Consider the following 21,427-nt stretch of genomic DNA (forward strand, 5'->3'; position numbering starts at 1 on the left):
ATCAAAGAGTAAACTCCAGATGATATAGCTCTAGGGCACCTCTTTTATGAAGTGTTGTAGGCCACATTAAAGAGCCATTTGGCTTAAGATGTTAGGGTGGAGCTCATGAGTGGGAGATTGTGTGGTGAGTCCTTAGTCTTACAACTGTGCTTCTGAGCCTGGTTTTGCACACCACATACTTCTTCCACAAGAAGACCTTCTTCAGCCCTGGATTAACGTAGTGGAAAGAGTTCAAGGTGTCTTTCCAACCTTGAGAGTCCAGAAACCATGGGTTCACAGACATATCTGAGCCTGACACCATAGCCCTGTGATATTTCATGGGCACAGTCTGTGATAACCACAGCAAGTCCTGGGCCCTGGTTAGATGAGAAGGTTATTGGTAGTAATGCCTGTTTTGGAGGTGTTCCAAAAGAGAAAAACTGAGCCTAGTGGCCAGAAAAATAGAAATAGGAGATTATTTAATAAATAATGGCAACCATGGAGAGTATACAGTGGTGTATATGAAAATAGTAACTGCCTTCATGAGCGTTAAGTGGGAAAGACAGGTATTTCAAAAGGAAATACAAATAGGACTGGGGATATAGCTCAGTTGGTAGAGTGCTTGTCTAGCATGCACAAGGCCCTGGGTTCAGTCCCCATCACCACAAAAAAAAAAAAAAGGAAGAAAGAAAGAAATACAAATAATTAGCAAGTAATTGTAGTATGTACAGTGAGAAAATGGAATAGAATACTTTCAAAGCCGGTCCATTGCGTACTGGTTACTTGCCTGAGTCTGGTGAGACAGAACACTCACAAGTTACATGAAAGGGGTTTATTACTTTACAAATAGGCACCAAGGGACAACAAATGTCTCGGATTCATGACAAATCCCTCTGCCAAGGCCCAGGAAAGCTCCCCAGGCAGATGGAGTCTTGTTGGTCTCTCTGACTTACAGAAGTTTTTTGCTCACCTTCTCTCTCTTCCTTTTTATCTTCTTCCCAAAATATAAGACTACATCAGATGTTCCTAAAAGTAACAGTGTGCACTTGTTTGGGGCAGTGCATGTTAAGGGATGAATGTGTTTGCTCTGTGGTTCTGCCTATAAGACATTTTTTAAAGACATATATAAATAAGGTTTCTGAAATGCACCTTGCAGGCATGAATGAGAACAGGGTTGTTTCAGTGAATGAATGTGCCATACAACTCCACATGTAATATACACAGAAAAGACACACACATAAAAGCCTATTTCTAATATATTATCAACACAGTAGCCAAAGTGGTCCTTTAAATTTGTCAGACCATTTCATTCCTCTCTTAAAATGCTCCAGTGTAACCCTACAATGTTTCCTCATCTCACAGTAAAAGGAAGTCTCATACCTATAATGGCCTGTGGGGACTGCACACATGTTCCCATTTTCTCATATGATGTTAGTCTGTGTGTATTAACTGGCTTGGCTATAGCACCTAGTTATTTAATAAAATGCTAATCTAGGTGCTGCTATGAAGGTGTTTTATAGATGAGGATTGTCAGGTTGGTGGTGGTGACTTAGGAACAAAGCACCAAGCAGCCCTCTGGCGTGAAAGAAACATCAATCAGGCACCTATGGTACTGCCTGTCAATCAGCAGGGTCTCCTGGCCAATCCTGGATCTCAGCCAGTTCTCCTGACCAACTCCATTGGGATAAGGGACTCTAAAAATCCCTTTCCTGTCCCAAGCCCTTCCCTTCCTGTTGTAAGCCCCATAAAATTCCAGTCCTGTGGAGCCCCCCTCCTGCCCCCGCCACCAGGCTTCTCCTCAGACCCTTCTCCTGTCCACTCTGTCAGTCTGATAAGAGTTCTGCCCAGGAGTGAGTCTCAGTAAAGCCTTGTTCAGCGGCCTTTTAAAATCTGCCTCCTTTGGTTGCTGCTTGTTGCCTGAACTTACAGGGTTAACATCTCCAATCAGTTGATTTTAGGTAAAGGAGATTGTGCCCAATAATATGGTGGACTTCATCCAACCAGTTGAAGGCCTCAGCAGCAAAAAATTGAGGTTTCCCAGAGAAGAAATTCTGCCTCTAGGCAACAGCATCAGTTCCTGCCTGAGCTTCCCTGCCCTACAGATTTCAGGCTTGCCAACCCCTACTATCATGTGAGACAATTTCTTAAAAGATATCACTTTACATTATGTGTATACATTAGTTTGAATGTGTTCATGTGTTGGAAAATGAATCTTCAACATAACAGTGTTGAGAGGTGGGGTCTTAAGAGGTGATTAGGTTAAGAGGGCTCTGCCCTTATATTGAATTAATGCCATTATTGTGCTCATGGGGTAGTTATCAATGGATGGGTTCAGCCCCCTTGTGCCACCTTCTTGCCTTCTTCCTTCTGTAATGGGATGACACAGCAAGAAAGCCCACATCACATGCAGGCCTCTCAACCTTGGGCTTCCCAGTCCCCCGAACGTTTAGAAATCAACCTCTGTTCTTTATAAATTATCCAGTCTGCGATATTCTCTTATACTAGCACAAAATGGACAGAGATGGTAGATAGATAGATAGATAGATAGATAGATAGATAGATAGATAGATAGATAGAAAGATAGATAGAAAGAATGTAGATAAATAGATCCTCCTGGTTCTGTGCCTCTGGAGAACCATGACTGATATCTCACCTTCCCTCTCCTACACCATGCAGTCTCTGCTAAATCCCCAGACACACCAGGCACACCCCGGCTCTGGGGCCTCTGCACCCACTACTACATCTGCGGGGTGCCCCCATTCCCAGAGATCCCCATGGATGACTCCTCACCTCTGAACTGAAGCTTCCTCTGGACACTGTCAAACTTGCTGCCTGTCCCTCTAGTTTCCCATATACTTAGGCTACTCTTCTGTTCCATTTTCCACAGTGCTGATCCCCTTCTCACATACTATGTGATTTATTGATTCATATTGTACATTGTTCATTCTTTGTCCCTATGACTAAGGTTTAAGTCCCTTGAAAGAAATAAGCCTTGTCTGTTTAGTCCACTGAATAAGCACCCAAAGGTACTTATGGAACAGTAATGAATGAGCAGTCAGTGGGAGTCAGTGATTAGGGGGTCCTTGGGTGTGAGATTGAGTCCTGAACCTGGTCAGCTATGAGGTTTGATTAACCAGTGGGGTCTCCATTCATGAAGTGTGGTGGAACTGGGAGAGTCAGCAGGTATGTGAGGGTGGTAGCTGGGGCATCTGTGCAGGGATCATTAAGGATGCTGACTAACTGTGAGAGAGGTGAATGGTCTTGCCCATGGTCACCTGGCTAGTGAGCAGCAGAGCTGGAGTTGATCTCAAGAAGCCTCAACCACCATATAATACAACTTCAAGGTGTGAAAGCTGAGTTAAGGAAGTATAGATTGGCAGAGGCAAATGAGACTGATTTTCCCCTGTCAAATCACATTGGGAAAAATAACTCAGAGGTTGATACTACAAATTAATTCAATATTCATGAACTTTGGTAGAATAACCTGAGAGTACTTAATCCAGCATATCATATCAGTGAACTATACCTGAGGCCAGGATCCTCTAGATTAAAGTATCCTTCCTGGTATTTCTATTTTTTTTTTTTAGTATAGCTAAATATTAGAATGAATCACAACCAGATTGTGGTGCTAGGAGAGGACTGGGACTATAGTAATTGGTCACAGCAACATGATACCATGGAACAACTATTCTGATTCATATGTAGGATGAATAAGAGGGGGAAGATACTGAAAGTAGAGGACTAGTTAGTATCCTCCACCACAGTTGCTATAGACTTAATGTTGTGTCACCCCAAAATTTCAATGTTGAGAGCCCAACCTCCGATGTGATTGTGTTAGGAGGTGATTCTTGAGGGAGATGATTAGGTCAAGGAAAGTGGCACTAATTCCTCATGAAGGGGATTAGTGCCCTCATAAAAGAGCCTTCAATATATAAAAATTTCAAAAGAACAAAAAATGCAATAAATGTGACAAAACTGTGTAATAAATGTGTCCCAAAATTCACACTGGTGAAAGTCTAAGAACATAATTAATATTAAAAAGCTCTCAGGACCCTAGATAAAGTTGTTATGGTGGGTGAAGTTAGCATCAAGATGAAATTTTATTTTGCCCTGGAGAACTCGTGCTGGAGGAAAAAACTGTAATTGTGATAAATATGGACTAAGCCTCTAATTCAAAACTCCACTTTCACTAGAACATAATTTATACCTGGGAGAAATAATTCAAGGGCAATGATAAGAAAAAGCTTTCAGGTTATAACTCAGCTCTTATTCAACAGAAGGGAAACCATACTTTGAAAAAAATGCAACTTTATTCAGGAGTTAGTTTGATTGAACATCAGGGAATTCAAAACTAGGCAGCAAAAAACTATGGGGAAATCTTTAGGGTATTGTCAGGCCTCCCGTGAAAACACACAAACACACACACACAAAGAGGAAAGGAGGAAATTTTATATACACTGAATATGGAAAAGCCCTCTTATAGAAATTATCCCTTTGAAGTGCATTGAATTCTGAAAGGAGAGAAACCCCATGACTGTACTAAATATGAGAACCCCTTTAATAATAGAGGATGCCCCACAGTACACAAAATAGTTCATGTTGTGGAGATAACCTGCAAGTAAACTGCATGTGACAGAGCCCATAGAGGAAGTGGGAACTCATTCAGAGAGTTCCCATCAGGGACTGGGGCACTGTTCAGTGTTCAACAAGTAGAGCATTTGTCTAGCATGCATTAGATCCTGGGTTCCATCCCCAGCACTTAGGGAAGAAAAAACAATTACCATCAAAGAGCCAGGGAGGATGAGGGTAGGGAGTATGTGAAAATCTTTGGCCAGAATCCAGAATAAATAAGAAACCTCTCACATTGGGGAGAAATTCTAAAATGCAGTCAACATGAAAATACTTTTACTAAGAAGTCATTCTAACTTTAAGTCAACAGAGTCTAGAATGGGGAAAACCTTACCAAAAAAAAAACATGTTTTAAAGTGTCTACAGGAGGCTGAAACAGGAAGATTTCAAGTTCAAGGTCAGCCTTGGCAACTTAGTGAGACCGTGTCTCAAAATAAAAAATTAAAGGGCTGGGGATGTAGCTCAATGACAAAGTGCTCCAATATCAGGGGAAGAAAAAACTATAAATCAAAACTCAGTACATCAGAGAATTTATATTGGAAGAAACAGTTGAGGAAAACTTCATTTGGAGATCAGAGCTCATTTACTCTAAATATATAGGAAAACAAAACCCTATCAAAGCACTAATGTTGAAAAGGCTTTTACCAAGAAAACATTACACATGAGGTTACCCACACAGGAAAGAAGTCCTACAAAATGAATTTTGACAGCAATAAATGAAACTTCATAATTCACACTATGGAACACCCCAGGAACACAACAAAAGTAAGGAAGGAGAATCTGTACACCTGAAATGTTATTCTGAAGAGAAGCCCTGTTAATTTCAGAACGTAGAATCACTGAGCCCCAAGGTCAAAAACTCATGGTGCATCAGAGAATCTGCATGAAGTGTTCTTCAGTGTCGACAAATTAGTTCCAGACATTAAATGCTAGAGAATCCATGGTAAACCAAAGTCAACTTAATACATTTAAATTCCCCCAGGGAAACAAAGTTCCATAACTGAAACCCAGCTGTTTTCAAGAGTATCAGAAACTAAACTCCCATGTGTCTTGTACTCCAAGCATCTTCCTCCCCACGCCTCATGCTCACCTTTCCAAAACGACCTCCCAGAAAATATTGGGAAAGAAACATGTTTGTGTTCATCCTATGTTATGTGCTTGGAATCAGTCCTCACCCTAGAGACAACTCGTCATTGGTCCCAACGGGGACCTCCTGAACACAACCCCACACAGCCATCAGAGGGCAGCAAATACCATCCTGTTCCTCACACCACTAACCCACAGAAGTGCATTGGAATTTCTTAAGGTTGGGCAATTTAAGGGAGTGTACATGGGAAAAGATCCCACGGGAAAGTGTGCACCAATTTCTTGGCTCACTTTGGTGTCTGCCACAGCTCCATCTCTGCTCACAGGTCGCTCTCCCCAGGGTTTGTCCCTCTATAGGAGCAGAGTATTACTGGAGCCCAAGTTACTCAGGTCGGAGTACAGACCCATAGGTGTCCTCTCATTGGAGACTGCTTCCCCTTAACTCCAACCCCGGAGTTCATCCTGGGATTGACAGGGTCTTACGCAATGCCCACTCCTCAGGTTACGGTGGTTGTTTGAGGAGTGGAAACTCACCCTGGGGCTTAATCATGATCTCTGAACTTCAAACCAGAGAGTGAGTTTAGTCCCTCTCTAGAGGTAGAATTCTGTCAGTAACTATTTCCTACCTTGCGTAGAAAGTCTGATCTGCAGGAAGGAAATATGAAGCCAACATACATAGAAAAGCAGAGCTCAAATGTAAAGTGAGGCTCCAGTTCTTTTTTAAGGCCAGCCCATCTGTGCTGGGTATGGGCTTCATAAACTCTGCCTCTGATGTTCACTGTGGACCCAGACTCTACAGCTCCCACTAGGAAGCGGGGGACAGAGGAGAAGAGAGAGCAGCCAGCCCCATTCACACACCACCCTGCTACTTGGGGTCCTCTGCGTTCTCGCCCTTGGGTGGGGCGGCCGCAGCGGAGGTTGCCTTGAGGCTCCGCTTCCGCTTCTGCACGTTCTGCTCTGGATGGAACAGGATGACGTAGGTCTTGGGCACGTAGAGCATGCCGAGGGACACCGATGCACTCAGGCTCAAGGACACAGTCAGTGTAGTGGTCTGGATGTAGATCTAAGCCATGGAGGAGGGAATGAGATGGGAATCAGGCCTGTTCTCTCCCAACTCCTCTCCCTTCCAACACCTGTTTCCACCTCGACTGGAGGTGAATGACAATGAGTGCTTAGGACAGGATGGCAGCAGAAGCGCAGGCCAGTGGCATTAAGAAGTTGGCAGGCAGAGTGTGGCTCTGGTGTAGCAGGAAGGAAGGTGAGTGACCAGGCTGTGTGGGTTGTTAAGACTAGAGACACACTTGGGAAAATGGTCCCTATGCCTAAAAAGGGCTTGAGTATGTTAATGAAGGAAACAGCATGTTCCAAATATGTAAATGAATGAATAAATAGGGCATACAGAAAGGATCAAATGGACAAGTAGATGGGCAACACAAGTGAACAAAGGTTCTACTATATTTATGAATCAATCATTATGGAAATGGACCATTAGATTGTGTTAAGTGGTATAAAGAGTATGAAGAAACTGAATAAAAAATAAGTTAGGAAGAATGTAGTTAAGAAGAGGTGTTAGAAGAATGGATGAACAAATGAATAAAGCAAGAGAGGGATGGCTGAATGAACAAGTACAGGGGTATTTTAAAAACTAATGAGTAAATATTTAAGTACATGAGTGAATCAACCAAGTAATCATTCAAATCATGAAACATCCAGATGGGTGGCCCAACTCTTGGCACAGTCAAGCCCTTCAATTGACAGAAAACAAACAAGACAGCAAAATCTACTGGGGGAGCCTGATTACCTTTTCAGCTGACTGGGCAGTGCCAAAGAAGATAGGCACAAAAGCCAGCCAGATGATGCAGGTGGTGTACATGGTGAAGCCAATGGGCTTGGCCTCATTGAAGGTCTCAGGCACACCACGAGCCTTGATGGCATACACAGTGCACGTGACCATGAGCAGGAGGCTGTAGCCCAGGCAGCCGATGAGAGACAGATCCGACATGTCACACTTGAGCACCCCTCTGGCCTGCTCCGGGTCCACCGTCCGCTGTTCCTCGTAGTCAATAATGCTGTGTGGGGGCTGGGCCCCCAGCCATGCTATCACACCCACCACCTGTGGAAGCCAACACCAGGTCAGGGACACCCCTCTATCAGACACACCTGCCCCAGTCCCCACCCTAGGTCTTAGGCAGGTTAGGATTCCTTTGAAGCTCCTGACTACTGAGTAGATGCTTAGGCACAAGAAAACCACCATGAAGAAGAGAGAGCAGTTCAGGAGGAGACATGCAAAAAGAGGGGCTATATGAGGGTATGTGTTGGGTAAGGGGCAATTTGACATTCTCTATCCATTATCAATGCCATTTACTTGAGTTCCTTCAAAGTACTGAACACATCATCTTTCTCAGCCTCAGTTTCTCCATTTACAGAATGGACCTCATAATCTGTTGTTAGGACACAGTGCCATCTTAGAGGGGGAGCAGCTGGTGTCACCAATTAGGGCCAGGCCCAAAAGAGGAATTCTTTCCTCACAGGTCTCACATAGGCATTATATCCATTCCACAGATGTGAAAATAGTAGCTTGACCAAATCTAGTAAGAGGATAAACTTAATTCCTGAGGACCCACTTTCTTCTCCAAATCCAGAGAACTATTGGACAAACTATCATGAAATTATGTATGAATGCATACCTCAAAATACGGGCTCATCACAGGCAAGAGAAACAAATGGAGAATGGTAAGAAGGTGAGCTAATGCTGAAGTGCCTTGGATAGTATCAGAGTCAGAACAAGGAATTTCAATTCCATGTTGGCAGGAGGCATGACTTTGAGCCAATGGCTGCTAAGGAGCAGAAGCTAAGATGCTGCATAAAGGTGAGACCCTGGGGAGGCTGTGCATATGTTCATTCAGGCTGTTCACTACACAAGAGTGCCTGATCAGATGGGCAGGTGGGACTGAAACCTAGCTAACACTCCAATGTCATGCTGTGCATCCCAGGAGAAGGGACACTTTCTAATAATTTGTCCACTCAGAAGGAACACCTTTCTGTGATTATCTCAATGGCAGCAACTCCATAAACAAGGGTCTAATAAAAGCCATATCCTGTCCAGGAAAGCAACGTGATATTCCTCTTAGAACATGGCTTTTGGTGGGGGTAGGGATCACATCAGAAACCCAAGGCTGGTGATGCACAGGAATTGCAACCAGAACATACCCTTACCAGGTTTGCAATCCATATAATTCATAACAAATCTTCACCCTGTACTTACTTATAAGGATGTCCTATAAAATAATAGAAAATAAGCAATGGATAGGAACAGGCAAGTCACAGAAGAGGAAATTCCAAAGGTCCAGTGTACTAGGAATTAGGTATAGGCAAATTAAAGGAACAATTAGATACTATTTTACATTCATCATATTGGTAGAAATGCCTAGTGAAGCTGAAGGAGTGGCTCTTTTAAAAGATCTGTTGTTTCTAGAAATGGGGATGTAATGTGGGGAGTCCAAAGAGGTTTAACTAGGCAAATGATCCTGGGGTCTGGGGGGACACTGAATATAGTGTAAGCATCTCTATCCTGTGGATGAGGGGAATCATGGACTGAGGAGGGGAAGCTCCAGGTGTGTGATCTGGAAGAAGACAGGCGCACCCTCAAGGCATGGAGAATTACATTTATCAAGGCCATGGGTGGAAATGAACATGATTTATGCAGAGCTGGGTAGGGAGAAGGGATCCCCTGCAGTAGAGAATATGTCATGTCAAAACAAGCTGAGTGAGGTAACACAGAGCCTGGCTGGGTCTGCCATGTCGCACCTGGTCCACCTCCCCAAGCCGCATGCCTCTGCTCAGGAAGTATCCAAGGCTTTCCAGATGATGAGAGTCATGCCCAGTGTTGCAATATAACTGTCTTAGGGAAAAACCCCATGGGAACTCCATTTTTAATGCTCATTACATCATGAAATACCAGCCATTTAATGGAATTAAATGTTTTGCTCCACAGTAAAACACTGGTCCCTGGGCCTCTCTTTTCTATCACCCTTTAGAAAACAGAGTCTTTGTTTCGGGAAAATCAGTCATGTATGTTTTTACCCTATTTTCATAATGTGAGCCAAACTCTGGAAAAGCACATTCAATTAATCAAAATCAATGGCATTGTTCTTCAGTAAAATGAGTTGTTTTCATTTAGAATACTCAGAGTAGGGCTCTACCCCTTGTGGTTTTTAACTATTTAATTACTTTTTTTTTGTACTGGGGATTTAATCCAGGGGTGCTTTACCAGTGAGCTCCAGCCCTGGTCCCTTTCGATTTTTTATTTTGAAACATGATCTCACTAAGTTGCTTAGGACCTCACTAAGTTGCCGAGTCTAGCCTTGAATTTGCGATCCTCTGGTCTCAGCCTCCCAACTCTGTGGGATTACGGGCACGCGTCACTCCGCCCAGTCTTTTATTTGTTTTTGGAACTGGAGCCAAAGGAAAAGAGTGATTCTAGAAACACCATTTCTCTGATTTTTTTTTTTTTTTAAGGTTAAGGACAGACTCCAGCCCAACCCCCAGTACATCCTCCCTGTCACAGGGGTGAAGGCCTGAGGACCCACCTGCAGGGAGGTGAGGCTGAAGGTGATGAGGAGCTGCGAGGTGGGGCTGATGAAAGGCGGGGGTGTGACCGAGCGCTTCCCTTGCTCAAAGATCCGGTAGATGCGGTTGGTCTTGGTGAGCAAGGCGGAGTAGCTGAGAGTGGTGCCCAGGCCCAGGAAGAGCCTGCGGGCGGCACAGACGGCGTCCCCCGGCTCTGCCACCATGAGGAAGGTGATGGCATAGATGAGGAAGATACCGGTGAGGAGCACGTAGCTGAGCTCGCGGCCAGAAGCGCGGACGATGGGGGTGTTGTTGTGCCGCACAAAGGTGGCCACCACCGTGGTGGTGGCCATGATCCCCAGCACGGCCAGGAGGAGGGGCGGGGCAGCCCAGGGGGAGGACCAGGTCAGGCGCACCACGGGCGTGGGGCGGCAGCCGGTGTGATTGGGCGTGGGCCTCATGTCCCCGGGACAGGCCTCACAGGTGAACTCATCCACCTGGAAGCGGTACCCATCGCAGGCCTCGCAGTGCCAACAACAGGGAACACCCTTCACCATCTTTTTACGCTCACCGGGCACACAGGGGAGGCTGCATTGGGAAATGGGAACCTCGCGTGGGTCGCCTGACCACTGCAGGGCTTCCACCTGGATAGATGAAACAGGCCAGTGACCTCTACTACCAGGAATTAAGGGCCCATCACCTACCCCCAGACCTTGGTCTGTGCCACTTACGTCCAGCCTGAGGACCTCTGCCCATTGGCCCACAGCCTGGTACCCGCCACTGCTGGCACTGCCATTTGTTGCCTGGTACTGGAAGATGTCGTATCGCCCGGGCGCATCTCCATTCTCATTGAACATCACTGGGGTTCCCGCGCTGCCTGGAGAGAGAAGCTGTCATCCTTAGCTGTTCCAGCCCATGAAATTCCGCCTCCTGGTGAGTCCTTGAGGGCGGGCCAGGATGAAGAAAGAGCTTCACAAGCTCCTGAGAAGATGCACAACATCACTAATCAAGGAAATTCACATTAAAACCACCACAAGGAGTTTGGGGCATAGCTCAGTGGTAGAGTGCTTGCCTGGCAAGTTCAAGGCCCTGTGTTGGATCCCAAGCAGCACAAAAACACATGATGCCAGTTCATGCCCATTAGGATGGCTACTACTAAGAAACAGAAAATAACAAGTGTTAGTAAGGATGTGTAGAAAGTGGAACCCTTGTGCACTTTTGATGGGAATGAAAAATGGTGCAGTCACTATGGAAAACAGTATGGTAATTCTTCAAAAAATTAAAAATAGAATTAGCATGTGATCCAGCAATTTCATTCCTGGTTATGTACCCCAGAAATGCAAAGCAGGGAATCGAAGAGCTATTTGTCCATCCATGTTCACAGCAGCCCTATCCATGATATCCAAAAAGTGGAAGAAATCCAATGTCTGGAGATGAGTGAATTGGATACACGAAACAGGTCTATACATACAATGGAATATTATTCATCCTGAAAAAGGAAGGACATTGGATACATGCTTCAACAGGGATGATACCTGAGAACATTATGCTAAATGAAGCCAAATGCAAAAATACATTTGTGATTCCACTGACCTGAGGTAGCTACTGTAGTCAAATTCAGAAACAAAATAGAACAGTGATTGTGGGGGGAGAGAACAGGCAATGAGGAGCTGTTGTTTAACAGGTATGGAGTTTCACTTTTGCAAGATGAAAAGGGTTCTTGGAGATGGAGGGTGACTATGGTTGCCAACAATGTGATATATTTTGTTACTAAACTGTACATTTAAAAATGATGAAGGCAGTAAATTTTGTTATATGTATTTTACCATAATCTAAAAAGAAAAGAAAAAGTGTGGCTATCTGGACTGATGGATGACTTGTACAAAGTCGGAGTAACACCATGAAATTGGTCCCAATGTGAACAATCAGCTTTACTTCTTTCAGAAGCTTGTTCTACCAGCTTGTACAGCTGGTCTGGAGGAAAATGAAGTTGAATTCCTTAGCAAGGGGCATGGTCAGTAAATATTTGGTGGAGGAACAGAGTTTTTGATTTTATGAAGGACAGTAATTGAACAGAAGTGTCTTTCTACCTGTAGACCACACACAGCTTGAGTCCATTAGGGTCTACTTGGAGCCCTGAACATGTGCCAAGCCTTCTGCTGGTTCCAGGGGACATGTCAGACTCATTCCTTATGCTCAAGCAGCTCAGAGCCTAGCTGAGGCAGCATAAGGCCCAGGACACAGAAAGCCTCCAAGCTCTGTGTAATGGAGGGGAGAGTTGTGCACGACCCAACTGAGAGTTCCCAGCAGAACACATGATAAATTCTCCAACATCTGAATTTTGCAAATTGGGGCAGAGGGTGCTGAATGAAGCCTGGGGAAGGAGAATGGTTAACAAATGGGGACCAGAACTTGGTTCAAGTCTCTAGTCTCCTCAGTCCTCCACTCTACCATTCTGCCTCTTCCATCCCCTCCATCCTGAGTTGTCCCCAACCCTGAAGAGAACTTCATCTCAGCTGGCTTCCTTCACTATTGAGGGGCTTGGGCTCCCACTCACCATTAAAGCGGACAGCTCGAATATACTGTAGCAGCGTCCGGCCATCAGTGGGTTCCATTGCTGGGCACAGGCCTATATGCCCAGGGCACAGCGCCTGGTGCATGCTGTGGAGGGCGTGGGCAATGGCGTACACGGCATCAATCACAAACTGCACCTTCCCCTCCTGCTCGTAGGCAGAGTCCTGGCCGATGCGTTCTTCACCTGTCCTAGGGATGCCCAGAGGAAGTGTGCCTGGCCCCCATGCACCAACCCTGGCCTCCCACCTTCTTCCTCATCACCCTCCCAGTCCTGCCTGGGCAGCTCTCACCTGTGCATTTGCGGGTGGTATCATCTGACTGGCTACCTGAACTGGTCAGTTTGCAGTTAAAATTTTCTTCCCAGAACTCAGCAAACCAGATATTCCTGCGGTTGTTCTCCAGGGAGCGAGTCATAAAGTATTGGTCAAATCCTAAGAGTGAGGAAAAGAGAAAGGAGAGCGGTGACCACTGAACCAGTCATGGTTCTCCTGTGTCCCTTTACCACTTGCTCACTTTGCATCCAGGAGTGACCATGTGACCAAGTTCTAGACTGTGAATTCAAAACTCCTGGAGCTTCCAGAGTAGAATTTGCATACTGATACAAACTCAGAGCCTCACCTCTTGAAAGATTTTATCCCTGCCCCTTCTTTCTAGGTTAGAATGATGCTGTGAATATGTAATGGGTGGAGCTTCAGCATCTATATTGTGAATATGAATTCAAAAGCACAAAGACATAAAGTAACCACAGAGGAGGGTGTAATGGAAAGGTAAACAGAGCCCAGGGTTTTGAGAACACTATTGACTCATGCGTTACATCTGAAATCACTATTTTCAGATTTCTTGTGATGAAATGCCTTTCTTGCTAAAACCACTCTCAGTCCAATTTGTCACTTGCAACTAACTGCATGCTAGGTAAAAGAAAGGGTGTGAAGATGTACACTTTCAAAAATTTAGTAGCCTCTGGAAAGCAGGGCTCATCCTTCATCAGAGGCTGGGTTTTCATAATATAGCCTTAAAGCACATCATTGAGACATCTTCAATTCATACTTTGGGGGAAATAAGCAATCTTGTTGTAAAGTGAACCATCCCTGCTGGATTCATCCAAATATTCACAGATGGGATGTGAGGGGGTGCGGCGGCAGGCCTCATCACTGTGATCAACAGGACAGTACATTCCGAATCCTCACCACCCCTCAATTTAGAATATCTGGTAAAACCAAAAGTACATACACCAAATTAAAAAAAAAAAGCACAATTTTCACTCTGTACAAAGAGTGGTATGTTCCTTTCCTCCTACACCATCTCATTCAAACATTGCTTAGAAGGATATAGTCACAGAATCTCAGAATCACGGGATCTGGGAATCCTAACGGGATCTGATTATGGAACCTACTATCCAGATTTGAGTAATGAGTGTCACCGAGAAGGGATGATGGAGAGGACACAGCATCCCTGGACTCACCGTCAATGGAGGCCCTTTTGGGCAGGATAGTGATAGCCCCCACAGCCACATCCTCTAGGTTCAGAATGGGTGCGATCTTGGATCCCCAGCTGTCTGAGCCAACCCACAAGAAGTGCCCAGTCAGGTTGGCCTGGCGTGCTGCCTCCAGGACCCTCCTGGTAGAAACAGAGCTGGGGGTGAGCGAGGGCCCAGCATCCCTGTCCATCTTAACCCTTGTCACGTTCCCTTCTCTCTGTCCTGCTCCACGCCACTCACTGGGCCCTTGTTTAATCAGTGAAAATAGGGTGCAGGGTACTCAGGATACTTTCCCTGGGCTTCCCACACTGCCCACTGGCTCTGCGCCTTATAATCCACTTCACACTGGCCCCAGAGGGTGCTATGGTTTGGGTATGGTTTGAATGCATCCCCAGAGACTTCATGTGTTAGAAGCTTGGTCCCCAGTGTGGCAAAGTTGGGATATGGTGGGAACTTTTAGAGGGGGCCTAGTTCAAAAATCACTGGATTATTGGGGGCTTCACCCTCAGGAGGAATTGAGTAGTTCTCTTGGGACACTGGTTAATTTTTGAGAGTGGTTATTAGAAAAGAGTGATCCTGGCTCCTCCCCTCTGTTTGGCTTCCTATCTCATCATGTAACTCCCCCGCTCCTCTCTCTTTCTTAGCCATCTGCCAAAATGTGATGCAGCACAGGGGACCCTCACCAGAGCTGATACCATGCTGTTTGTACTTTAAGCCTCCAAACTGTGCTAACTGGACCTCTTTTCTTTACAAATTTTCCAGGAGAAAATCAAGGCCAGTCAGAAGCTAATCCCCTCCACTAATGCTTCCACCAATATCACCTCCAGCCTCCTAAGCTGAAGGAAGACTCCCCTGCTGGCACTGGACCATGCAGGTTTCAGGGTCTGATCTGTGATTTCTTGCTGTCCCTGATAGCTCATTTTCTGTATTTAGGTCTGTCTGCAGGTTCTCTCTCCCATGGTGAATGGTAAAAACAGACATATTTTTCTAGTTTCCCGGAAGGTGAAGCTTTGCACATCTCCACCCAGACCAAGCCTCATTCATCTCTGGGGACACCAGACTCAGAGATGATAGCAGAAAAAGCATGGAGAGGGTTGGATATAAAATGAAAGGGAAGGGAGGGAGGGCCTGAGTGGCAGGGGATGAATAAGAACAAGGGGCAGGACCCTCAGGAGGGGTCCTGAAAAACAGTGATGCATGTGCCACCAATCCCACCTGATGTCATCCTCATTGGCAAAGATGATGATCCCTCGTGCGTTGGGTGTCTCCATGAGTCTCCTGATCACCTTGTTGAATTCTCCTGGCTTTGGTTCCCTGGGAATCTTGATGGACTGGGCAATACAGACCCCCCCTGGGTGTCGGGGATGCCAAAGTCAGCAATTACCCCACCCACCCACACACCCACCTGGCTACCTCTGCATATGACTGTGTATGTGGCATACACAGCACCCAGGGGCCTGGCTGAGGGGTCTGGAGGGGTGAAATCTTGTCTGGGCCCTACGTGGCAGATCACAAGGCAGGTGCTGAGTCCTACAAAGGACAAGGACACCTACCCACCTGGAGTGCCCTCCAGGGTAACCACAGCCAAGTCCCCACCAGAGACCCTGTGCCCCATCTGATGGCCCTTGGCTCAGCCCTCTATAGACATCCTGATGCCTGAGACCTCCTTGCCCCCAGCTCACCAGCCTCCCTGGAAATCTGCACAAAGGCCTCAACACCGCTCTCGCCATAGTTGCCTTCAGAGGCCAAAGTAGACACATAGTTCCATCCCAGTGCCCGCACAATGTCCACCATAGCCTGGGCCTGGTAGGAGTCAGGTGGCACCACTCGGGAGAAGAAGTCGAAGCGTGTGGAGTCGCTGAGCTCTGGCGCCGTGGAGGCATAGCTTATCTGGGGTATCTGGAGGCAGGAAGGACAGCTGCGCTGTGGATGAAGGTCAGTAACCCTAGGGAGGGAGGGTAACGGGGACTCAGGACATGCATGGGACACAGTTTGGGAAGGGCTCTGGAGGCCAGTGGGGACACTGGTGGCATAGTTAAAGTTTGGGGTAAGGAGCTGAGGTCCACCAAGAGAGGCCAGAAGGTATGGGGCAAGGGCTAAATTTTGTGACTAGACCTGATGCAATATGAAAGGTAAGAGGGCTCAGAGATTTGAGCAGGACCCCACAGACAGTTGTGCAGGCTCTGCCCTCAACATGGATATGGGAGCCAGGTGAATTGGAGGCTGAAATCCAACCTGCAACCAACCCAGGTGCTGCCCACAGCTGCACCTGCCTGGGGAAAGGGGCATCCTTGTCGGCCACAGAGGAAAGCATTTTTTAAAATTCCCACAAAGGAGTGGTCTGTGCAGGTGACAGTCACAGGAGGGTCAAAACAGACAGGGGCTGGAGGGGGCTGTTTGATTCAACTGTGTCCAGCCTAACAGAGAGCTCATTTGAAACTGGGCTTTATCTGAGTGCATTAGAGCGATTAATAGCAGGGATTATAGGGCCAGCTGAGCCCATTCAGGAGGGGCAAGAGTATGGGACCTGGGGAGCAAGTATGAAAGGAGCCGGGAGCCAGGAGGCAGACAGGAAATAAGGAGGAGAGAGTGGCTGACTGAAATTGAGGAGCCAGACCACATTAAAAAAAATGCACTCAGGAGAGTGAGGGAACAAGAAAAAAGACACACCTGGGAAGGGCGGGAACAAGACAGAGTTGTGTGAAGGTCAGGAAGGAGGAGGTTCTGGATGGAAGGGCTGTTGAAAGTAGGACAGAAGGTGTGGGGTGGGAAGACAGTACAGGAAGGGGAAATGGAGAGTGAGGATGAGAACAGACAGGGAAAGAGGGAAGGCGGGGCAGGAAGGAAGGGAAGGAGAGAGACAAAGGGAGTGAGAACAGATTTGGGAGGGACAAGGAGATAGAAAAATAAGAAGAAAGACAGAGGAATCAGAGAAATGGGGCAGAGAGAGGCCCCCTGGGAACTCCTCAATACTACCTTCAGGACAATGTTCCCATGCAGATTGAACCCTCTTCTGGAAGTTAATTTCAAATGCCTGAGACCATGGTATGTGGCTTTGGAATAAGCTCAAAATACCTCATCATGTCTTTTAGACCAGAATTGCAAAACAGTCTCTGGTCCACGGTTACAATTTTTTAAATTTTATTTTTAATTTTATTTATTTATTTATTTGTGAACTTCAAGCCAGCCGAGAGGGTGTCTGAAAATAGGAAGTTGCTGCCCAACCTCAGTCTTGGGCTGAGCTGGCAGCAGAGAGCCCTAGGCACAGCCGGTCCTGCTTCTCTCAACTACAGCCCCCACATAGCCCCTGAAGGTCCTTGAGTTTGAGATCTCTTCACTTGACATAGAGGGGAAGGGGATGGGGGACTAGAGCACCAGCAGGTACAGTGGCCCACATCTATAATCCCAGGTACTCAGGAGGCTGAAGCAGAAGGCTCAAAAGTTGGAGGCCAGCTGGGCAACGCTGGGAGACCTCATCTCACAATAAAATAAAAGGGCTGGGGATGTAGCTCAGTGGTAGAGCGTTTGCCTTGTATACATGAGGACTTGAGTTCCATCCCCAATGCCACAAAAAGAAAGAAAGAGGGGAAGGAAGAAAAAAAAGGAAAGGGAAAAGAAAAGAAACCAGAGCACCAGGCAGGGTTGGGGATAGCCACAAAGGTCCTCAGGGACACAGCGGGGGAAAAAAAAATCCTGGGTAGCCAGACCACTTCTCCATGTGGAAGAGAAGGTGTGTCCGTACACTCTACATCAAAACTGCCATCCAAAGTGGGTGGGGGGAGATTTAATGTAAGCAAATGACAAGAGTCCCAGCATGGTAGAAACAGACACTCCCTTGGACAGAACCAAAAACTCAAGATACATAAGTCTCCTCCTCTAGGCAGGTAGAAGCAAACCTTCCTTCCTCCCCTCACAGAAACATGGAAGGACAAAGCCCTCCTCCCTGCACAGATCCCTAGTAAAACCATCCCATAATCCCCAGAGAATGACTACTAAAGAAAGCCCCCAAATTCTGATGCCAAAGGCCCCCAGATCCCTGATTTCTATGGCCCCAATCTCTGTCCCCCAGAACTACAGGGAACATACTGCCCCTTGCAGAGGACAGTTCCCCAAAAATGACAATGCAGGGCCAGTCCAGGCCCACATGGCCTAGCATGGCAGGGCACTGCAGATGAACAGTCACAGGCTCCTTGAAAGAGGATTAAAGGCAGACTTTTCAAATCAAATTTAAATAATGATCAAACAAGAGGAGAAAGGTGCTAGACCTTTCAGGCCTATCCATCCCTCTGGATAGCTAAGGGCTATGTCCCAGTTGCTCCTCTGCAAGAAGGGCAAACACAAAGCTCCCCATTACCAGAGCGCTCCAATAGGCCCAGAAGGCAGGAATACCTTCCACAGATGTGCAGGGTGTGCACAAAATATGGACTGTGAAGCAAGTGGGGACTGAAGTCCAGCTGCCCTCATCTAGCCAATTTGACCCAAGGCAGCAGGCTGCATCCTCTGGAGGAAGGGGCATACTTGTTAGTCCTTAATTCACACAAAGGAGCTGGAGGGGATATGTGATCTGATGCTGGCCTGAGGCTGTCCCAAAAGCCAGTGTTTCTTTGAAACAGCTTTTGAATCTGTGTGAACTAGAATGATTAAAGCAGAGAATCCTTCAGAAAGAAGTAAGGAAAGAAAGGCATCAGCCACCCCAAAGGTGAGAATGAGAGACAGAGGCTGGGAACAGAACTGGTCCCGTAGCCCTCACCGCAAACAGGCGCAGGACATTAGCAACCATGATAGAGACCGAGCTTGCCGAAGCGCCCACGACCGCCACCACTCGCTCCGGGGGCGCAGCTCGCAGCGGAGGGACGCCCCCAGGGCAGCGCACTCTCGCCTCCTCGCCGTCGCCACGGCCTTGGATCAGCGCCTGCACGAAGCTCAGCGCCTGCTCCAGCGCGTACGTGTCCCGAGAGCAGGTATCCAGCAACCGCGCGCCCAGGCGCACACCGGGCAGCAGCTCCGGGTCAGCGTTCACGCGGTCCAGCGCATACAGCATGGCTTCGAGCCGATGTACGCCCTGCTCCTTCTTCAGCTGACCGCAAGCCCTGCCGGCTGCGCCCCTCGCGTGCACAGGAAACAGGCCACCTAGAGTGAGCCCGCCTGCCAGGCGCACCGAGCCCGCGGCGCGCGCCAGGCCCGCCTGCGCCAGCCACGCCAGCGGCGGCAGCAGCGCCAGCAGCAGTGACTCCCCAGCGCTCCAGGGCCGCGCCATTGGCTCAGGGACTGTAGAAGAAAAGATTGAAGAGAGTACACGTTGGCACAGAAGAAAGCTTAGAGACCTGGAAGAAGAACACACCCAGGGTCCGGGAAAAGGGAGGGAGCCCCCGCCCTACACAGAGGAAAGGCGCACAAGGGATCTTGTCTGAGCCAGTTGGGCAATCAACTCAGCCAGTCTTCCCAGTTCTCCTCCTTGCCTCCACCCAGGTTATGAACTCTCTTGCCCAAACACTGTCGTCACCCCTCCAATTCTGCCCCTGCCGGACATCCCCTCTTGTTCGGGATTCCTCCCCAGTATTACACCCAGGACCCCTCTGTGGCCACTCTCACCTGCACCAGCAGCTGTCGTTTCAGGACAAGTCTGTGACAGATGCCCAGAGCCCTCAGCGAGAGAGGATTTAAGGATTCCGGGGAAGGATGGGAAACCACCCTGAGGGCGAGGGCAGAGACCCCTCCTGAGCATGGGGGATGGTGGAACCCGCTCTTTCCACATTTCTCCCTCCCTCGCTGACTCCCCGGATTTGTTTCTGTTTGCTTGTCTTGGAGTTGCATGGACTCCAGACTCTGTCTCTGGCACACATTCTCCCTTTCCCCTCCCTTCCCCTCCCCTCTTTTCCCCTTCCCTCTCCTCCTCTCCTCTTCTCTCCTCCCTGTCTCAGTATCTCTTTGTTCCTGACTCTGGCTTGCGGTCTTTCTCCAAAATCTCTCTTCTTTCTGCCTCACTGCGTCTCTCTCTCTCTCTCTCTCTGTCGATTTTTCTTGCCCCCTTTCTGTCTCTCGCTCATTCCTGGCCATCATTCTTTTTAAATTTCCGCAGCTAAGGGTTTCCTCCTGGCTTTCTCCTGGCAAGACCCTGCTGCAAAGCCCATGAGTGAGGGTGACAGGGTCAGAGGTTGAGTGAGCCAGCAGATGGACTGGAATAAAGGAGAAGAAAGCTCTGGTAGGCAGGAAGGAATCAAGCCCCAGCAGATCCTGAACATTAGCAAACATACAACAGCCCTGCTTGTTGTTGTATGTATGAAGAGACATTTCGCATCAGCCCCATTTTGCAGATGAGGAAGTAGAGTGCTCAAAGGGAGTATGTCAGCATCCGGATTTGCATCCAGAATGATGCAAAACTACCAGCCCACACTGCCTTTTAAGCACGAAAGGGTCAAGACTGTGTTTATACCCTACAGCTCCCATAGGGTCTCTTATACCCAAGGATGGACCACTGTGGAGTTCCTGTGGTCACTTGCAAAGGTTTCCTGGGCTCTGGGGTCTGAAGCACTGACCCTGGAGCTGACTCACACTGTGTAAGGTTGTCTGTACTTGACTTTCCCCATCTCAGAGGGCCAAGATGAGGGAGCTTGGCCAAAATATACTTTACCATCATTCCCGTTTGAGGATGGGATTTGGCTCTCTGATGCTGAAAGAGCAAATAGTGTCTTGGAGACAGGTGGTGAGCCTATCCAGCTGCAGAGATTAGCAAGCTTGTGGATGGGGACCTGAGCCGGCTTGGGTTTCATTAAACAGGGTGGATTAGAGTGGCCATGAGGATTTGGGCATGGCTGGCAGAGGAAGCAAGCAGGAAACATCCCCCTGCTTTCTTCCCCTATCACACCCACAGGCCCTGGTATTCTCTGTCCCCAGAACTATCCAGTCATCTTTCTGGTGGAAGCTGGGAGTCAGGAGGCTGGGGTCCACCTCAGCTTCTACCCTTGCTTTTTCAAGTTGGGAAGGATGGGACATTAAGGTGATGCTAGGTCAGAGCTTGAAGTTGCAAAAAAAGTGTACAAACTGGGCCTTTGAGGCACATGGTCTCACATGACCCCTTACTGCCCTTTTCTTCTTAGGAGGGTTCAGGTAGCT

General features: G+C 47.5%; 1 protein-coding gene across 10 annotated transcripts; it reads right to left on the bottom strand.

Annotated features, from left to right (window-relative positions):
• Window positions 1-4,270: 4,270 nt before the first annotated feature.
• Grm6 (glutamate metabotropic receptor 6) lies at window positions 4,271-20,139 on the bottom strand. 10 transcript variants are annotated; one of them, XM_040272082.2, is made up of 12 exons: window positions 19,907-20,132; window positions 19,065-19,582; window positions 15,997-16,213; window positions 15,530-15,665; window positions 14,300-14,454; window positions 13,128-13,268; window positions 12,821-13,021; window positions 10,995-11,140; window positions 10,835-10,907; window positions 10,284-10,477; window positions 7,496-7,807; window positions 4,271-6,757 (listed from the first exon to the last, which is right to left on the bottom strand). In XM_040272082.2, the coding sequence occupies exons 1-12, from the start codon at window positions 20,067-20,069 to the stop codon at window positions 6,560-6,562; spliced, it is 2,454 nt and encodes an 817-aa protein (XP_040128016.2). In that variant the 5' UTR covers window positions 20,070-20,132; the 3' UTR covers window positions 4,271-6,559. The 10 variants fall into 10 exon arrangements, with proteins under 10 accessions (XP_040128016.2, XP_040128015.2, XP_005339406.3 ...); XM_040272081.2 differs by having other exon boundaries at window positions 10,835-11,140; window positions 19,907-20,134; XM_005339349.4 differs by having other exon boundaries at window positions 10,284-10,907; window positions 19,907-20,131.
• Window positions 20,140-21,427: the final 1,288 nt, after the last annotated feature.

Source organism: Ictidomys tridecemlineatus, chromosome 1 (genome assembly GCF_052094955.1).
Source record: "Ictidomys tridecemlineatus isolate mIctTri1 chromosome 1, mIctTri1.hap1, whole genome shotgun sequence".
Classification (NCBI taxonomy): domain Eukaryota; kingdom Metazoa; phylum Chordata; class Mammalia; order Rodentia; family Sciuridae; genus Ictidomys; species Ictidomys tridecemlineatus.

Excerpts from the sequence above, each read along its gene's own strand:
- Grm6 (XM_021735967.3), bottom strand. The coding sequence starts at position 20,069 with ATGTGGAAAGAGCGGGTTCCACCATCCCCCATGCTCAGGAGGGGTCTC. Across the intron at positions 19,583-19,906 it reads AACGACAGCTGCTGGTGCAG|TCCCTGAGCCAATGGCGCGG; the intron begins GTGAGAGTGGCC and ends TTTCTTCTACAG. Across the intron at positions 15,666-15,996 it reads GCAGATTTCCAGGGAGGCTG|GGGGGGTCTGTATTGCCCAG; the intron begins GTGAGCTGGGGG and ends CCCGACACCCAG.